Source organism: Mugil cephalus, chromosome 13 (assembly GCF_022458985.1).
Source record: "Mugil cephalus isolate CIBA_MC_2020 chromosome 13, CIBA_Mcephalus_1.1, whole genome shotgun sequence".
Classification (NCBI taxonomy): domain Eukaryota; kingdom Metazoa; phylum Chordata; class Actinopteri; order Mugiliformes; family Mugilidae; genus Mugil; species Mugil cephalus.
In genome coordinates, this window is record NC_061782.1 from 16,940,660 (window position 1) to 16,953,770 (window position 13,111).

A 13,111-nucleotide genomic window follows, 5' to 3' on the forward strand; every position below is an offset into this window, starting at 1 on the left:
TTTTTATCGGCGCACAAGCAGTGAACTTTAACCCCTTACACTGGTTTATTGTTTTGATTTATCGGGCGCTGTTTTCTCTTGTGTTATGGCTAGTTTATCAATTTAACTAAGTATTTAAAAGCCGCAGTACTCCCGGGGAGCTACTTAGACCCAAATAATTTGAACAAGCTCAAGCGTTGCTGTTGACTAAGATGGTTTTCTCCAAGATAAGCTAAGGTTAGCTGCCCGGCTAACACACGTAGCTCTGGTAGCAACATGACGATGATGAAGAGCTGTGTGTAGGAGCGACCGAGCAGACATCGGATCGCGTCGATTTCCCCTCTCTTTGACGGTCTTGGTTTTGCAGGAGTGACTCGTCTTTGTGTGTTGAAAGCCACAAAGCAGCTTTTAAAGCAAACAACCGTTGCAGGTTACATCTGACCAGGATTTTTTTTTTTTTTTTTTATCTTCTGAGAGCTAGGTGTGAATCTTTGAAAACCAGCTAGCTAGCCCTAACGATACTTTACTTTTTCAGATTTTCAGATCTGTTTGCCAGAGAGTGTGTTATTCTTAATATTTTACATAGTCCGTTTTCTGGCTGCTTGATGAATATCTATTTACCACCCCGTATTTGTGGTCACTACAGTAACACGTGACAACATGTCGTTTTCAGTGTTTGCATCACTATCTCATTATTTCAATGGGGGAGGAAAAGCCGGACACGCTGGACTTTGTGAAGGATTTCCAGGAGTATCTGAGCCAGCAGACTCAACATGTCAACATGATATCAGGTTCCGTAAGCGGCGTCAAGGAGGCGGACGAGCTGCCAGCAGGTAGCCAGCTATTTGTCTATTACTGTGAATGCAGCCCCTTTATACTCGGTGGGATTGGTTAGACACATTACACTCCTTTTACAGTTTTATAGATCTGTTGCATGGTGCCACTTTCAAGTTCAAGTCAAGTGCAACTAAAGTGCATATTTATTATTTTTATCAACTTGAAAGTAGACATTACCTAGGAGGTATTTGTCTCCCTATATAGTTATAGTTTGTATGTTGTTTTTGTGTTAACAGACTGTAGTCAGAATGGACTGGATCACCCCTCAGTGGACATGTCACTGGAGGACAACTCAGGGATCTTGGTGGATGGTTTTGAGAGGACCTATGATGGCAAGCTCAAGTGCCGATACTGCAACTATGCCACCAGAGGCACTGCACGACTCATTGAGCACATCCGAATCCACACTGGTAAGTGTTTAAGAGTTAATCCTCAGGGTTAACACTGATCTGATTTTGTTATTCAGCCTGTTTTTTCTGAATTAAACAGGAGAGAAACCTCACCGCTGCCACCTCTGCCCATTTGCGTCGGCCTACGAGCGTCACCTGGAGGCCCACATGCGATCTCACACAGGGGAGAAGCCTTACAAGTGTGAGCTGTGCTCCTTCCGCTGCAGTGATCGCAGCAACTTGTCGCACCATCGCCGCAGACGTCACAAACTCCTGCCAATGAAAGGTGCTCGCTCCCTCTCCCATAAGAAGATGCTGAGTGTTTTACAAAAAAAAGCCAGCTCACTGGGTTATGGACGCCGGCTGCTCATCAACTTCAGCCCCCCCTCCATGGTGGTGCATAAGGCTGACAATGTGAATGACTTCTCCCATGAGCTGCCCCATTTACGCCAGGAAACCTATGATAACCAGAGTCGAGCAGTTGAAGACGGGCTTTCTACCAATCAAAATCACCATCACCATGACATGGTCATGGACAACCCCCTCAACCAATTGTCCACACTAGCAGGCCAGTTGGCCAGCCTCCCCTCAGAGTCACAGGCCCAGTCTCAACCTCCCATGTCTCCAGGAGCTGAGTCCATTGTCGATGAGAAGCCCTTTCTCATCCAGCAGCCACACCCTGCCACAGCTCCTGTGGCTGTCACAGCCAGCATGGCTCATGCTTCTTCCTCTTCCCCAATCACCCCAGAGCCCCGTGGTCCTGCACACAGTAATTGTAGTCCTGGGGTGGGACCCTGCAGCGACCACAGTGGGCGCACAAGCACTCCTAGTATCTCCAACAGCCAGCCCAGTACACCAGCCCCAGGGCTGTCTGCTCCACTTCAGGACCCTCACATGCTGCATCACTGCCAGCACTGTGACATCTACTTCCCCGATAACATCCTGTACACCATTCATATGGGCTGCCACGGCTACGAGAACCCATTCCAGTGCAACATCTGTGGCTGCAAGTGCAAGAGCAAGTACGACTTTGCCTGCCACTTTGCACGTGGCCAGCACAAATAATAGACTTTTAACGGACAGCTTGGTTTTATCAAATCCATAATGATTTTATTTATTGGTCTTTCACTTGGCCTTTATGTAGCCTAGTTTTTGAAACTTCTTCTTAACACAGAAAAATGTCAACATTAAAATGTTTTTTATTTTGTATAACAAAAGGTGCCCATTCAAGTATAAAGGGATGATCAGTGTTTTGGACAGGTTGAGAATTTATTTATAGTGGACGCAGTCATGCACACGTACTGTCATACATCTGAAAAACAACTTCCCCCTCGATAGCAGGCTGCCAAATTAATAATACTGGTTGAAGGAAAAAAAAAAACGTGTGTTGGATGTTGCTTTAAATACATGAAATATACTGATTGATAAACTAGTAGTTGTAAAATTCAGACACGTGACCATTTCCTACAGGTTATACAGTATGGCCTCATTGAAGTGATGTGCCTGAAAACCAGTGACTAATGATGTATACTTGAATGGAGTATCATGACTGAAACATAGAGCAGATACAGAACATTAGTTGGTCATTTAACACATATTTTGGGGAAAACCACACACTTGGAGTTGCTAACTGCGATGCTTTTAATCACTAAGGTGACTTGTGTTTTCTGCAGATCAATTCAGTGTGAGCCGCAGAAATAAATTCTCAACTCTCCTGGAGCTATAGCTGATTATTGCTTTTGATGATGCTAACTCAAGAATGACACTGTTGGCCTTGAGTGATTTTACTTGAGCCTTTTGTAATAATTTCAGTGCTTGGTGCATAATTACTATTCCTTTGCAGTGCCTGACATTCTTACGTATCAATGATAGAGGACTGTTACTTCGGAGACAAGTAGTTTTTATTACAGTATCCTTTTCTTATTTTTATGGACAGACCAGAACCTTAGGGCGAGGGGATGTGGTCATTGTAGTTTTCTGTGGTAGCCATGTTTTTTTTGTTTTTTTTTTGCCAAAACTTTGTTCCATGAGTGCTGCTAAGAAACTTAAGATTAAATGCCAGCTCTACTATATGGATGGCATTTACAGTGAAATCTGGCCAAATTTTGAATCAGTGGTCTTTGGTCAGCCAGCGAAGTTGCTGAACTAGATTTTGTTGAAGTTGTGTTGTTTTGGAGCTCCTCAATACAGCGCCCTTCCTCGACTACAATCATAGTAACTTCTCTCACTTTGTTAAAGGGGTTTTGTATCTTTTAATGGCATCATGTCACATTCCGATCTTTTGATATTGTATGAGGTCACTTTGATATCCAGTATCTCTGTGTTTAGGACAGACGTCTTGTGTCTTATGTGTACACTTTACGTGAATGGCCACATTTTAGCCTTTGTGATAACGCACACACAGATTCCCCATTCATCATATGGATCCCAGTGCTTTTCTGAATATTTACTGAGTATTGTATGTGAATGGTTGGATAGATGTTCAGTGTCAAAAAAGCAAAATCGTGTCGCAGTAAGACTGCTACTTAAGCAAGGATGTCCTGTGTCTTGGGTAGTGTTGTCTGTTGCTTAGCAACATGTGTGGAGAACATAGTTAACTGTTTGTAGGACCACCTCCTCACCAGTAACGAGGACATCCAGTGACGACTGCCTTATGTTCTCTCGGTGTGTTGTAGGTTCATAGGTAATGGTGAATGTTGAAGCCTTTGGGCGATCACTCTCTCCTTCTGGGATAGTGAATCATTTTATTGTGAGATGGATTAATCGAACTAATTTATAAGTAAAGTGTTTTATAACTGAACGTTTTCCCTGTGTTGTCTTTTTCTCCACATTTGTATATTCAAAATATATTAGACATGTTATTATTATGGGATTGGGATTGACATAATGAAATACACAGACTGTCTTTTGATGATGCTTTTAATCAGGTAATATGAGAAAGGTAGAATGAAAGGTGAGTACAATTCAGTGTCACAATAAGACTGAACAGAAAGAGTTGTTAAAAGTTGATTGGAGTATGATGCTGAAGTGTCAAGTTAGGCCTTGCTCTGCTCATTAGTCCCTTCTTCCTGTTTCTCAGGGCCTGTGAAAAAGAATAGTAACAAGTGTTATTGCTGTGACTTCTTTCTTGTAGCCTAAAACCTTTTTTCACAGGTGTAAATTCATACAAACCTTTGAGTTTAATGGGACCCAGTACCAGAGTTTGGCTTTCGTGCTGTGACGCCAGATCTCTGGCAACACGATTGCTGCAGCCACGGCGGCAGCGGGAGTTGTAGTCAGAGGCTTGGCATATCAGGACTTTGCACTGGAGGAAGACCGACTCACTAGCTCGGAGGAACTGGAAGGCCTTAAAAGTGAAACGGGCGTAGGTGCGGGTGCCAGAAACGTAGGAATAGTAGGTGTTATCAATGGGACATCTAAAAGAGAAACAAAGATGGTGTTACTTGAAAGTACAGATATTTAGTCATTTAAAAACTGTAGTTAGAAAGTCACAAGCCCAAAAAAGACTCAATCATCAGTTTAATTATAATGTGATTGAATATAAAATCTTAAAATGCAGATATAAAATAGTGTGGTGAAAGTGCAATGTTTCTTTTTCTTTAATGTAGGGGTATAAAATTACTGTAAGCATAAGTATCACTGAATGTCACTGTATAGCATTCCCATCACAAATACTCTTGTTTTCCCATGCTGTAGACTGCGGGAAAATAAGCAAAGCACACTTTCATCTTACCCGTTACGGACCAAGTAGTAACGTCGGGTCTGGAAATCATAGGGGGATGGTGAAGCCACGCAAGTATCAAGAAAGATGACCACTGAGCTGTCTCCCAGCGTCAGGACCACTTGGACATACAAGTTCTGATTGAGTGCTACCTCATAAGGATCTTGAGTCACCTGATAGAGGTTGGAAGTAAAATATCAGCATCATATATTTCCAGCAGGACATATTTTTTCTTCGCAGTCACTCCTTAACTACCAAAAACACACCCTATAGTAGTAGCTGCTGGACGTGTAGAAGGCCATGCTGGTGTTGAATCTGCCCGTGCCTATAATGCTGCTGTTACCAGGATGTTGGACAACATACATAATCTGGGAAACTGAGTCCTGCTCCATTAGACAGCTGATGTTCATCTTGAAGTAAGAGCGCCGTGTGATCTCTCCGGAGGTGTTGTCGCTGGCACGGAGAGCGTTTGTGTACACGACTTTGCCGTTGTGAAACTTTTAATAAGGAGAAGACATTGGAAAATGTAAAACTTGCTATAAGGGGAAAACATGTTAGTGTTCTCCAGAAGGTGGAGCATTTCTTACCCCTTTAACATTGCCACAGCTGTTGATGGGGAATTTGAAGACCACCTGGTAACTGGAAATCTGAGGTCTGCAGTACGGGTCATTCAGATAGAGACTGTTGCCATTATAGCCCAGAGAGTTCAGGTAACTGTTCTTCAGCACAATGGTCATGTAGTCTGAGGAGCAGTCCACTTGACCTGACATAAAGTGATGTTCACAAGACAACAGCTGGAATTACTTTTAGGATAGCTAGTAAAATGACACTGTGTTTATTTTTAATCATTCTAGTGGTATGGATCTTGGGTTGCATTTTCAGTAGTATTTTCAGTGAAACTATTGAATGTTCTGGCATGAGAATTGGTAGATATTGGTAGATATTCACAACACCCTAGAGATGAACTGTGTTAACTGGTGATCATCTTTTCATTTTGCTAAAAATGAATCTCACTTTGACCAGTCTACAACAAACTTATAGTGATTCCAAAGATTTGAAATATTCATTATTATTCGTACAGTAACTGTACCTGAGCTCGGTGTCAGAGTGCTGAAGAACTCAGCCTGGAACCCTCGAGCGACAACAGATATATCGGTGCGAAAGACCACAGTCATGTAGTTGGAAGAGGAGTGGAAAGTGTTCATAGTGCCGTTGCAAACCTTCCCCAAATATGGTGAATAAGTATATGCCCCATCGTAGACTGAAATGTAGTCACAGTTGCAGCAATTCTCCAGTCTTAAAAATAAAAAAAAAGCTGTAAATTACTGTGATTGTTGAGGAAAAAGTTGAAAAATTATTACAAATTTAGAGACAAATTATTTTTATTTTATTTTATTTTCTAATTTTTTATTTAATAATAATAATAATAATAATGATGAAACTGCTCTTTCATGCCCTTCTTTACTCACTGCAGGTATGTGAATGCCAGGAATATTCTTTGGTCATATGTAGTCCTTAGCTGCCAGACACAGTAGCTGTTGTCCTGGTAGTAGGAGGGATGGTTGGGGCTGGAGAAAGTGCCGGAGCTAAACAACGAGCCTCCACAAGGGGCCGCTGAAGGTGGATATGGTAGATGTCATTGCAAGAAGAATAATTGCAAAAGGCTATTTTTACACACTGAGGGTCTTACCTGTGCTTGGTGGGTAAGTTGTCACTGAACAATATGCTATTTGAAGAAAAGAAAATGTTTCAGAAATCATGTGGGGGGTGGGGCACTGATGTATTGTACATTGGCTGACATGATACCTACCCTCAAAGTCAGGGCAACAGTTGCCATAGTATTGACAAGATGATGAGCAGGAGCAGCTTCCCAGGTAACTGCCACAATTGTAACGACATGAGGGTGCTGGAAAACACAGGAGGATTATGTCTCACCAGACTGTTGAAGATCCTCAGTAAGAAAAGATGAATTCAGTAGAGTTGCTTTAAAAAGGTTAATCGAACAAACACTTAAATACCTGTAGTTGTTGGTGGGGCTGAAAGAAAAATCAAGATAATAAAAGTAAAACTGTCAGTTTTTACTCCTGCTCTTCTTGTCACAGTGGTAAAGACCTGAGGGCTGAGCTTTATTACTTCTATACAGACCTTGTTAGAAACTAATTTATTATTATTGTTTTTAAATAATTGCTCAAACAACCATTTACATACCTGTAGTGGCTAATGAGCAGTAATCTATTTGACAGAAAGAGAAGATTTAAGTGGTTATTACATGCTGCATAATAAATGATTAAACAATGACTTTCAGTAAAAGAGACATTGTCCTGAGTCATACTCTGCACAGCATTACACTGGAATTTGACAAACTGATTGTTCCTACAAGAGACGACTGCAGAGTCCACTGATACTGTTCATTTGTTGGACTTACAGGTGACGTCAGGGCAACAGTTGCCATAGTATTGACAATTGTATGAGCAGGAGCAGTTTCCCAGGTAAACGCCACAGTTGTAACGGCATGAGGGTGCTGGAAAACACAGGAGAATAATGTCTCACCAGACTATTGAAGATTCTCAGTAAGAAAAGATGAATTCGGTGGAGGTGTTGCTTTAAATGATTGGTCAAAGAAATATTTAAATACCTGGGGCCGCTGAAACAAAAAACAGGATAACAGATGTAAAACTGTGCACTTTTACTCCTGCCCTGCTGCTTGTCAGGATTATAAAGGAATTCAGTTAAAATCTTTCTGTACACCTTCAAAGTGATCGACAACCTCGCCCCTCCATATCTGTCTAACCACCTCCAGGTTGCCACTCCAGCACGCTCCCTCAGATCCTCCTCCTCCCTCCACCTCACTGTCCCTTCTGTTCACCTCCGCCCCATGTGGAGCAGAGCTTTCAGCCACTCTGCTCCCAAGCTCTGGATGTCTTTACCCTCCGACATCGTAATATTGACTCTCTCGCTGTTTTCAAAACCAGACTCAAAACCCACCTGTTCTGAATCGCTTACTCATTCAAACACCGCCCTTATTCTTCTTGGATGTTGCGTGTTGAATGTTTCTTGTATTTGGATGTTTGAATGCTGTTTCTTGTGTCCATTGATGTTTCTATCCATTTGTCAGATCCACGTCCTCCCATCCCTGAGTTTTCTCCCTCCCCCTTAGGGGCGGTTCCAGACGCGGACAGCTGCTGCAGGTCGCACACCTGTTCTTCATCAGCTCATCACTGCTCACCTTAAACACACCGGTTCTCCACTCACTCGTCGCCAGATCTTTACAGTTCACCTCACGGTAACTACGATTGGCTCCCGTTCCAGTGTTTATGTTGATCCTTGAAAGACGTGATTTCTCCCGGTGCTCTCGTGATTGTTGCTCGTTTCTCTGTCTTCAAGTCACCTTTTCGAAACCCTGTTCTTCCTTCCTCTGATTCCAGCCCTGCTCAGCTCGCTCCCGTCCCGGACCCCCTCTCTCCTCTCCTCCCCCTCATTTGTTGGACTTACAGGTGTAGTCATAGCAACAGTTTCCATAGTATTGACAATCGTATGAGCAGGAGCAGCTTCCCCAATAACTGCCACAGTTGTAGCGACATGAGTATCCTGGAAAACACAGGAGGATAATGTCTCACCAGACTATTGAAGATCCTCAGTAAGAAAAGATGAATTTAATTTAGGTTGTTCCTTTAAATTGTTTGATATAAACAAACACTTAATACCCAGTGTTCAACGAACAGGTTGTATTAGTCACTACTGCTTCTTTCCGGGAAAAGCTGTTCACTTAGGACTTTGTTGAATAGCATTTTTAAAGAATCAAGAACTTTAATATGATTTGTAATAACCTCAAATGTAGTTTTACTCTGCTTTTCTTGTCAAACAAAATGGGGTTATATTATACTGATTGTTGAGTTTGTCATTATTTTTTGTTTTAAAATTTTATACTGACTTTGTTGCAGTACTAATCTATATATGTTTTTGTTTTTAAAAGATTGATTGTACAAACGTTTAAATACCTGTAGTTGTTGTAACTTGTGGGGCCACTGAAAAAAAACAGGATAACAGAAGTAAAACTGTCAGTTTTTACTCCTGCTCTTCTTGTCACAATGGAAAAACCTGTGGACTGAGCTTTACTACTTTTATACTGACTTTGTTGCAGTAACTTATTTATTTTTATTGTTTTTAAATGCTTGGTCAAACAAGTATATACATACCTGCAGTGATTGATGAGCAGTAATCTATTTGACAGAAAGAGAAGATTAAAATGGTCATTATCACTCATGAAACTATTATTAACAGACTTCAGAACAAGATTTTCTAGTTATATTATTATTAACTTTGGACTTTGCAATGATTTGTACAGCTTAAACGCTCGGCATAATGATCATTATACTTACTTTGTTTACTACTGTTGCAAATATTGAAATCATTTGTAACATGTTACATACTTACTACTTGTTTGTTGCATCGAATTGGAAACACGGTATTGTATATGTGTTTTAGTTTTTATTTAGAGTTACTTTTAAACAAGGGTTTAAAATGAATCTGTAGGCTATGTTGAATAACATTGAAATGATTGTAACAATGTTAATCTATTTAAATTTTAAAGAAGATAATTATATGAATAGACAATTAAAAGTTTCATTACATGTATATTTAAACTTAAAACGATTTTTGCTAAACTACAATAGTAGAAATAGTTGTATTATTTTGTATTTAACCTTAGAGCTAAATTTTCTATAGACTGAAACACACATTTACAGTACATTGTAAAAAGTTATATCTTATGTTAATGGTACTAGCATGATTAAGTGTAGTAAACATGATAAGATAACAATGATCTTCATAAAAGATTTAGTACAGTAATGAAAGCTTAATGGAATATAGATATCGAGTCCAAAGAGAGACTCAAGTCCTGAAAGTTAATTTTTATTATCAGTTAGTCATGATTTATAGTTAAAGATTGATCAAGTATGGAAACAGATAAAGGATGACATGAATAAACTCAGGTTCTCAAAACATAAAATTCCACTGTTAATTGTATAAAAGTTTAAAAGTGTTGAGTGTAGGTATAAATTGTTTAAACATTAGTTATGAGGAAAGGAGAAATAAAAAATTAAAATATATCTTCATTGTAGTCTAAAATTAAAAAACGCTTGATAATTTTTATTTTATCCTATTAAATATTTATTGTATATTTTAATATTAATAATAATTTAAACGTGTGGTTAGCAGTGAACAGTGAAGAAAGGTTAAATGTAGTACAAATAAAATTTAAAAACGCTCGGAAAATAATTACTGTAATAGCATAATTATTTAACATGTTGACTAATTTTGAGAATACTTAATCAATTGTTTGAATATACCTAGTCTCACTGGTGCCAAGAAAAAGAAGGATACAGGAGCATTTCATAATCCTAATTTTGTTATAACAGTCTTGATTAAAATAATCTCGATTAGATTTGTAAACAAATATTTTAAATAGGTTGCACTGTAAAAAGTTAACCCGATAATATTAATTTTATCGTGGGATGAAAGATAAATAGTGATAGAAAAATGTAGGTTTATAATCTGTAATGTCACATGAAAAGAACAGGCTTAAATTTTCTAAGAAGACAAATACTTTATATGATTGATAATGTACAACTTTATATTAGTGTTAATGGGCAGATAATGAGAAGGATCTAAGTTAAAGTTTTTTATTAAAAATTAAACTTTTTAAAATCAGATTTCACTACTGCTCTGCTAGTCACAGTTTTTATTTTTAAATCATTATTTTTGTAACAGACTTGGTAAAACAATGGTTGGAAACACAGGAGGATAATGTAAAGGAAAGCAATGTTTTGAAAACCATTGCTTAAATGATTTGTCAAACAAACATTTAAATTCTTGTGGATGTGTAAATTTTCAAAAAGAAGGAAAAACAGGAGTGAAACAAATAATTAATGACATCAGACAATTAAAAAGTTTCTTCATTTCTCACATGTACTGATACTTTTAGAGGAGGAGAACTGTCAGACAAAAGTTGTTTCTAACCTCTACCTACAAGTTATTTGGAAGAACAACAGAAAATAGAGATGTACTGTATGTATTGTATTATATTTTTATATTCTTTTATATTCTCACCATTTAGTCTCAAACTCCTTGCTAAAATCAACTGAAAGCAACACATTTTCTACAGATAGCCACTGCTTAGGCAACCAATAGGATATAGTATTATATCAGTTATGTTTGTACCTGTGGTATACGAAACAGCACCTGAAGGATGATGGGACAGAAGACAGAAATGTAAACATGAGGACTAAACATAAAAATGATACTTTACGTTACAACAGAAGATAGTGTACAGTACCTTGAGGCCCATGTGTGATGAGCACACTGCAAAGAAACAAGAGAGTCCACATGGTGAATTTGTTCACCTACCAACCTGCTGTAGGTGCTGAACATGGCAGCTTATATAGTCAGCAGCCAACATGGTGATGTTGTTATAGCACCCATAAAGGCATTGATGTCACAGAATGCCAAATTGACAGATTACACAGGGTGCATGAGAAATGAACACTTGGTTAACTATCATAAAAGACATGCAAAGACTTTCCACCCTCCGTTTCATTATGTATTTAATGCTTAATGGGGGGTTTTGGGAAGTTGTGCAGATTATGAAATACGCACTCTTACAACCTTAGGAGAGATGGCGCCGGTGTGTGTGGCCTGCCGTCTCTCGCTGGAAACGCTGTTTGTGTTTGTGCTATTTGTGTCGATTGTTATCTCTACTGTCAGCTCACTGCTTGTGTACGACCGCCCCTCTGCCAAGGATTTCCTGAAAGTCGACTAAGATGGTCATACAACGTTTCAGCCGCCTCACTTCCCCGGCGGGATACCTACTCACCTGTGGCGCACCCTCGCTCCACTCCTTCGGCGTAAACGCCGGCGCCGCCGGGGTAAACGCAGCGGCCAGCTTGTAAAATTTAAGGCTCCTCCTCCCGGAGGACAAACGGAGCGGTACCTGGTCCCTTTTTCCACCCGCGATCGCTGGACCCGGTCGGCTCCTGGCTGGTACAGGTCGTCGGTTCGGATGAGGAAATCCGCCCCCGCGGCCCCCGTGCTCCTCGTCTCCGCTGTCGTGGAGGGAACCCCCGCCACCTAAGGACCCTGTGTCGAGCCCCGCCAACAGCTGATGCCTTGGATGTGCCTATCCGTGCCAGGTTCGGCCTTGTAAACGCAAGATCGCTGGCAAATAAAACTTTTATTCTGAAGGATTTCTTTATGTCCCGTGAACTGGATTTTCTCTGTGTAACGGAGACATGGCTGAATTGTGGTGATTCCCTCTCTCTTGTTGTACTCTCACCACCGGATTGCTGCTATTTAAATTCCCCGCGGTTGTCAGGTCGGAAAGGAGGAGGAATAGCAGTTGTTTTTAAAAATGGCTTTAAATGCCGGCACATCTGCCTGTAGTCCTCCTTCACAAGCTTCGAACTTTGCTTATTTGAACTGGGCCGCTCTCATGTTGTCTTGTGTGCTGTCATCTATCGACCACCCAAGTACAATAAGGACTTCATCAGTGACTTTTCTGAATTCCTGACTGAAATCCTGCCTAAATACGATCGTGTCCTTATTATTGGTGATTTTAATATTCACACTTGCTGCCCAGATGAGCCGATCTCCAGGAACTTTTTAAATGTCATTGTCTCTTTTAACTTATTACAGTCTGTGTGTGGTCCTACCCATGAACTCTGGCACACACTTGACTTAGTGCTCTCGCACGGTCTGTGTGTTTCCAATTTGGACATTTGTGACGCTGTTTTCTCGGATCACATGCCGATTTTATTTGACATTCCCATTCAGTGTCCGGGTAAACCGTGCGCTCCTCCCCAACGCTGTCGTATGTTTAACTCTTCTACTCCAGCTCTGTTCTCCTCAACTTTTATTGGTCTCTGTGAGCTATAGAATAACTCTAAAGCCTCTAAGTGATTGAATACCCTTGGAGCTGGCAGTGAGTTTTCATTCTTTGTGTCTACAAACACTGGACATGATCGTTCCCTGAAAAGCCGACGCGCCAAACCTGCGTCCGAATCCTGGCTGAATGACGTCACTCGTGCTGCCAGACAAGAGTGCAGGAGAGCGGAGCGCAGGTGGAAGAAGAACAGGCTGCATGTTTCTTTTGGTATTTTTAAAGAGAGTCTGTCCTGTTATCTTAGGACTG

General features: G+C 40.4%; 2 protein-coding genes across 4 annotated transcripts in view; one reads left to right on the forward strand and one right to left on the reverse strand.

Moving 5' to 3' along the window:
- Window positions 1-39: 39 nt before the first annotated feature.
- ikzf5 (IKAROS family zinc finger 5) lies at window positions 40-4,005 on the forward strand. Of its 3 annotated transcripts, none has more exons than XM_047603636.1 (4): window positions 40-460; window positions 653-812; window positions 1,053-1,226; window positions 1,306-4,005. In XM_047603636.1, the coding sequence occupies exons 2-4, from the start codon at window positions 680-682 to the stop codon at window positions 2,268-2,270; spliced, it is 1,272 nt and encodes a 423-aa protein (XP_047459592.1). In that variant the 5' UTR covers window positions 40-460; window positions 653-679; the 3' UTR covers window positions 2,271-4,005. The 3 variants fall into 3 exon arrangements, with proteins under 3 accessions (XP_047459592.1, XP_047459593.1, XP_047459594.1); XM_047603637.1 differs by having other exon boundaries at window positions 40-409; XM_047603638.1 differs by having other exon boundaries at window positions 40-216.
- Window positions 4,006-4,106: 101 nt separating this feature from the next.
- The window catches only part of LOC125018916 (deleted in malignant brain tumors 1 protein-like), a 34,069-nt gene continuing 25,064 nt past the window's right edge, over window positions 4,107-13,111 (reverse strand). The window contains exons 21-27 of the mRNA XM_047603341.1: window positions 6,396-6,540; window positions 6,017-6,222; window positions 5,514-5,689; window positions 5,193-5,423; window positions 4,939-5,099; window positions 4,377-4,621; window positions 4,107-4,287 (exon numbers count right to left, since the gene is read on the reverse strand). Coding sequence (XP_047459297.1) covers window positions 4,241-4,287; window positions 4,377-4,621; window positions 4,939-5,099; window positions 5,193-5,423; window positions 5,514-5,689; window positions 6,017-6,222; window positions 6,396-6,540 — 1,211 coding nt within the window. The 3' untranslated portion in view covers window positions 4,107-4,240. The remainder of the gene's footprint in view (window positions 4,288-4,376; window positions 4,622-4,938; window positions 5,100-5,192; window positions 5,424-5,513; window positions 5,690-6,016; window positions 6,223-6,395; window positions 6,541-13,111) is intronic.

Bases quoted from the DNA above. Each gene is read 5' to 3' on its own strand.
- ikzf5 (XM_047603636.1), top strand. From the start codon at position 680: ATGGGGGAGGAAAAGCCGGACACGCTGGACTTTGTGAAGGATTTCCAG. The intron at 813-1,052 runs GTAGCCAGCTAT...TTGTGTTAACAG, and splicing joins GGCGGACGAGCTGCCAGCAG to ACTGTAGTCAGAATGGACTG. The intron at 1,227-1,305 runs GTAAGTGTTTAA...TGAATTAAACAG, and splicing joins GCACATCCGAATCCACACTG to GAGAGAAACCTCACCGCTGC.